The sequence below is a fragment of the Neltuma alba genome, unplaced genomic scaffold, assembly GCF_004799145.2.
Source record: "Neltuma alba isolate B1F8T4 unplaced genomic scaffold, ASM479914v2 tig00012193_pilon, whole genome shotgun sequence".
Lineage (NCBI taxonomy): Eukaryota > Viridiplantae > Streptophyta > Magnoliopsida > Fabales > Fabaceae > Neltuma > Neltuma alba.
Genome location: NW_021636733.1, coordinates 20,699 through 26,370, shown reverse-complemented (window position 1 = coordinate 26,370; position 5,672 = coordinate 20,699). Strand labels below are relative to the sequence as shown.

At 38.2% G+C, this 5,672-nt stretch overlaps 1 protein-coding gene across 4 annotated transcripts; it reads right to left on the bottom strand.

Moving 5' to 3' along the window:
- Window positions 1-4,853, bottom strand: LOC114724612 (phosphatidylinositol transfer protein 3). 4 transcript variants are annotated; one of them, XM_028910993.1, is made up of 7 exons: window positions 4,779-4,853; window positions 4,443-4,618; window positions 3,376-3,541; window positions 2,878-3,054; window positions 2,185-2,283; window positions 1,578-1,820; window positions 1-784 (listed from the first exon to the last, which is right to left on the bottom strand). In XM_028910993.1, the coding sequence occupies exons 3-7, from the start codon at window positions 3,442-3,444 to the stop codon at window positions 350-352; spliced, it is 1,023 nt and encodes a 340-aa protein (XP_028766826.1). In that variant the 5' UTR covers window positions 3,445-3,541; window positions 4,443-4,618; window positions 4,779-4,853; the 3' UTR covers window positions 1-349. The 4 variants fall into 4 exon arrangements, with proteins under 4 accessions (XP_028766826.1, XP_028766827.1, XP_028766828.1 ...); XM_028910994.1 differs by having other exon boundaries at window positions 3,376-3,474; XM_028910995.1 differs by having other exon boundaries at window positions 3,376-3,464.
- Between the last annotated feature and the right edge of the window lie 819 nt (window positions 4,854-5,672).

Here is a 5,672-nt window from a genome sequence, read left to right as displayed (position 1 = left end):
GCTCATGAAAAGAAGAAAAATTGATGTCAATTTAAGAATCTCATTGTACTAATTTACAAGGAAAAAACTCGATGCTTTCTTAACAAAGCCATGTACTTTGAATCCCTCTGTCAAGGGTACAAGAAAATACCATCTTAAGAAACTTATTCCCGCTCATCAAGTGATATCTTACTTCTCACTTGTCCTCACATGAGTGCTCCTTGTTCAGTTTTTACCATGTCCCCTTTCTTATTTGTTACTCTGAAAGCCTAGTGAATCGTTAGAAACAAAGAAACAAATTTTATTGGAGAGCAAGGTGAAAGCCCAGTGAATGATATAGCTTGCCCTGACTAATATTCCACCAATTAGCTTAGCCTGCCTGAGCAATTTTCACTCCACCGACCTTAGCATCCTGTCCGTCATCTTGAGAGCAAGGTGATTGGCCTAGTATAGTTTCATCTTCTTTCTCCGCTTTTGAGCTATCTGCTTCATCACAAGATGATTCATCCTGGCAACCATTTTCAGAAGCTGGTGATTCTGGCTGCAGTGTCTCAGCCATCACCGACTGCAGTACAGTTGGTGATGAACAACCAGAGTCAGCAAAATCAGATATCTTCTTGTCATCTTCTCTCAGCCTCAGTGCATAAGCTTCATAGTTGAATCCAGCCGGATTTTTCCCACCAAAACGGGATTCCAATTTGTCCATGTCAAACACTTCTTCCATTATCTTGCGACTCTTTGGGTTCTCAGGGTAGACGAACCTCACTTTTCTATATGTTTTAGGCTCAAGAAAAGGTTTCACCATCTGTCCCAGACATAAGGCAAACATATGAAACATTAAAAACACACATAACTCACAATAAAGAGTAGCAGAAAGAAAGACCAAGCATAAAATTTCACCCCCGAGGTGGGGATATCAACATCTGAAGCTCTGCTTTATGGCAAAGCTCATTTGCCAGCAATTTTTGCTATTGTCTACAATTTTTCCAGTTCGAATTAAAAACATAGATGCATATACTATCCACTTTGGTCTCAATCTTCAGTTCTTGGTTTCTAAGAGCGTTGCACTCCACAATGGACAAGGCAATGATACTCATTTACACAATGGAAATTAATGAAAATTTGGCAGCAAAATTCATCGGCTAACTGCAGGCAGCTGCACCAGCAATTACATAACTTTAAGATGGTGTCAACCAAGTTTTAAATGAGATCATTTCCACTGTAGAATATAGTTATGCCTTGCTTATATTAAAATCATATAGCAGCAGTGCACAGCCAAGTCAATAATATCCTGTCACGTAGAATATGTATCATCTCATCTTTATAGTTGTGCACATTGCACAGCACATGACGTTCTTGTAAACACTGATGAACAGCGTCAGACACAAATTCTATTCACTCTCTCAAGAGCAAAATGAATAAGAAAGAAAAAATATTGATGATGGCAGGTGTGAACTCGTGTGCCCGTGAAAGTATAGTTCTAGGATTCAAGAAGAACAAAATACATCAGCAGCTTGCAGGCGAATTTGCTAATCAAAAAATGTCTTCTAGACAATGATAAAAGAAAGCGAGATGTTATGAGGCTTATGAAAGCATACCGTCCAAAAGGACTCAAATAATTTTGGTGGGTTGTATAGGATTGCCAGGCCCAATCTCTCAGGGTAATGATTCTGCAGGAGTTGAGCAGTCTCCTTAGTAACCTTTAATGATACGCTTGATTTGCTCCACCCTTGAAAATCAACAAGCCAAATCATCTGTTCTTGATCAGAATTTAGATTTAATATGGCATTCTCCATACAGTAGACCAAGTACTTGATCTGCTCTACTGCGGAACTTGTACTCTGACAAGGAAAAAAGGGTCGGTCACAATTGAGGAAATGAAACATTAATTGTATTAACAGTGAATCCAAAAACCACTTCCCCAAAAAAAAAAAAAACAATGACATCCAAAAATAAAATAGTCAGTTACCACCATAAAAAACGAAGGAAAAGTCCAGTAAAGTTTCCACTGTTGAGTTTTTGTAAAATTTGGAGAGAGAAGAAAGGAAAAAAAGGGTAAGATAATCATACACATTCCTACTCCTCATATAGTGCTCTCCAAACTTCACAAGAACGTTATAAGAAAGGACACTATAGAATCGTTATGCCCAAAAATAAATAGAGGCCACTGACTTTTGTGAATTCTCATACAGCCATATCGACTACCTGAACACCTGCTCTCATCACAAGAACAATCCTCCCTTGCTTATCCAAGAAGTCAGCTCTATACAGCCTGCCAGTCTTAGCTTCGCAAGATACATCATCCTAATTGCACAGATAGAAATTAGTTTTTCAGTTGCACATATATATGCCATAGAACGTAACTTACCACAATATTTTAGAATCTCAACCATAAAGTGCAGTCTTATCTACAACTGGATTTTAAAAAAATAAAGGAAAAATTAAGCTCATCAAAAGCGAGCCACAAAGAGAGATCTGGCCCGATAGAACCTCCTAATTTATATGGCTTCCAACGCTTAAAAGAGCTGATGACACGTGCCATCTTGTTTAAGTATCACCCATCTTCCAGCTTAAAAGCTTCTCACACGCGTTTGTTAAGTCAATGTTCAAGGTCTATGATTTTGTTTTCTAGTTCTATGAATCGTTCGGTATTCCAATGAACCGCAAAGACAGTGAAACTTCTGTCTTCTTCTTCTTCTTTTTTTTTGGGGGGTGGGGTGGCTGTTGGGGTCTTGTATTCTTTTATTAGGCGAGTTATATGCATCCGAGTCGACAAAATTTCTAACACAGTATTTGTATTACAACGCATTCAGAGAACAGCCACATTTCATACTCTTCAGGATTGACTTGCAATCATTTCAAACAAAGAAATGAAATAGAATTTATGATTATGCTTACCCATCGAATCTTCTCTGGCCTGTATTCCACCCTCCATTTTAAAGTTTCTTTCATCATTTTTGCAGTTTTTTTGGCGTTCCAGTTTCGTGCTCTGAGAAACCGCAGTATCGATGCATCCGAAAACAATGCTGGGAACTGATCAGTAATTGGACCAATAATCTTTCTGATTTCGCCAATCTGAAGGGGGAAATGAATTAGCCTAGAACAAAATATTCCCCTAAAATGCTATATCAAGTTATCGATCTTAGTTGAACCTCTTAGCTAGCAAGGAGTTTTCCTCCTCACCCAAATTCAAGAAAGATACCCAACTGCGTCACCATGGTCAACGTTGTAATTTGGCAGGTGGGAGATTTAAAAAGAATGAATTAATTTCCTTATAAGCAAATGGATAAATGAAGAATGTTCGATAGAAAGACGGAAAGAAAATATATATCCGTAAAAGTAAAATTTATTCCTTTATGATATAAAAAGAAGCCAAATATTATCAAATGGGCTAACCTTGGCCTGCTGCTCTACAGGAGACAACGCTTTTTCTGTTGCACCTCCTTTCAGTTTCAGGGATGCCATATTTTCAGATCCCTATCAAACTAACACAGCCTGAATCCACCAGACCAGCAAAAAGTCTCAGTCCCAGATGCTTAGGGCAAGTACATGAATCCTTTAACTGATCAATTTACATTTGCATATTTAATTTCTTTATGCAGTGAACGTCACAGGTAAGGAGAATAGGAGAAGAAATAAAGAAATGATAGAGAAGGAGGTGATTCCATTACCAAAGATGTTTAAAGAAAAACCACCCAAAAAAAAAAAAAAATGAAGCATGCTGAAAGACATTCATGTTTTCCCCAACTAATGCTTGCTTTATAGACTGCTTCAACTTGAACGGCATATCAGAGCTAAATTTGAACCCAAAACTGCCATGTTCGTCATTTTGTCAAAGCAGGGTAAAAATGACTGATTACACTCACACAAAAAATATTTTTGGACGTTTGATTTCAAATCAGCCCCTCCCAATTTCACCATTAAGTCATATATTATTGCAGCTTTCCCCCCTCCTTTAGATTATTGCATCCCACAAACATTGCAATAACAAAAAGTCATGTGGCCTACCAGGCTACCCCGCATTGCGTACCACAAGTCAAGTAGCAAACGCACCCAGCCCCAGAAAGCATGAACTAAGAGTGCCAATTGTTTTCCCCAGTCACCTCATCTCTCTTCAACTAAACAAATTTAAAGGGCTCTACCAATGGTCCCAAGAACAATCAACTATACTTTAGGTCTCATGTTTGATCCGTGTCTTTAAAAAAATGTGACTGAGTGAGATTGCCGAAGAGATAGCAAGATTTCATACAGACAAAAAGCCCTGTAAATGGCTTTTAGGTCTCATGTTTGATGAATAGACACGGATTTATGAGGCATGGATGAGATCAAGAAATCAACAAAAATACACGAATTTACACGGAGTGATCACTCACTGCAACCAGATAATCATATCAACCATAAATGTAAACACTGATACAACCATACAAACAGTTCATGAGCAATTGAGCATCAGTTCTTCAGACCTCGAAAAATCAAATGACCCCATGCAATTCATTAACTCGTCCCTAGAGAGATATACTCATTCCGCTCCACAAATTGTGAAAACCAGGGTCATTACTGCACGCATGTCGCGGGGCGACGAGTTGGAAGTCCAACCAACCAACCACTCGCTTCACAGGTTTCTCCGGGAGACCCCAAGCTAACACAGGCCGTAACAAGTGAACAGGACGAAAAGAAAAGCCAAACGAGAGAGAGAGAGAGAGAGAGAGTGGTAAGTACCGGAATTGACAAAATCGCCCAAAAGAATTGTCAGGACGAAGCGATTATAATGGTAAAGATGAGGCACAGAAAATTCTTACCTATTGCAGAGAATCAGACGGACATACACCTTGGCAAATACGTCGGTAAAGCGCGAAAATAAAGCAAAAATGTGTTGCCTCTTGCCTGATATGATATGTTTCTTCGAAGGTCCGAAACCGAATGAGGGAACGAGAAGGCCGAAACTAGCCGTTAGATCAACATCACGTTTCGTGACAAGTCACCACGTGGCAAGTGTTCAGGCCTGGACTGACGTACATATGTCACAGAGGAACGGCCCAGCGGGATTGATCTTGACCGGGAATAGCAGGTGGCTGGCTGCCCTTTGCAATCGCGCCACGTGCGTGATCCGGAGTAGTGACAATACCAACGCGAATGTTTACGATCCCATATGTTTCTTCGTCACTTCCCGCAATACACATATAGATGTGCCACGTCATCAAAGCTTCCCGTATTTTTTGCTTTTGGCCGTTTTCTTACAAAAATTCTGCTGCCACAATGCCGATCACCCGGTATTCTCTTCCATCCAATTCTAGACAGTAGACACAGTGGCTCAGTGATTGGAAGAGCAGTTTATAAAAAAATTAGCTTATAAAAAAATAAAGTTGATAAAAATTAAATTGGATAAGCTGAATTGTATTTGGATTGGAGTTTAAAAAAGTTAGTTTATAAAAGTGAGATTGGTAAAAGCTTGTTTGGATTATAGTTGTGTAAAAGTAAGTTTGACTGAAAAATTACCAAAATGGGTATGAGTTTTAATAAATAATGAAACATGATAAAAAATTGATTTCAAACAATACAATAAAATTAAAATAAATTAATATGAAGAAATAAAATTTAATGCGTGGATTAAATTTTAAAATTTTTAAAAAATCATAAAAAATATTTGAAATATAAAGTGAAACATTAAAAAAAAAAAGAATTGAGATAATATA

Bases quoted from the DNA above. Each gene is read 5' to 3' on its own strand.
- LOC114724612 (XM_028910993.1), bottom strand. From the start codon at position 3,444: ATGGCATCCCTGAAACTGAAAGGAGGTGCAACAGAAAAAGCGTTGTCT. The intron at 2,284-2,877 runs GTAAGCATAATC...CTGTGCAATTAG, and splicing joins GGCCAGAGAAGATTCGATGG to GATGATGTATCTTGCGAAGC. The intron at 1,821-2,184 runs GTAGTCGATATG...TTTCCTTGTCAG, and splicing joins TGATGAGAGCAGGTGTTCAG to AGTACAAGTTCCGCAGTAGA.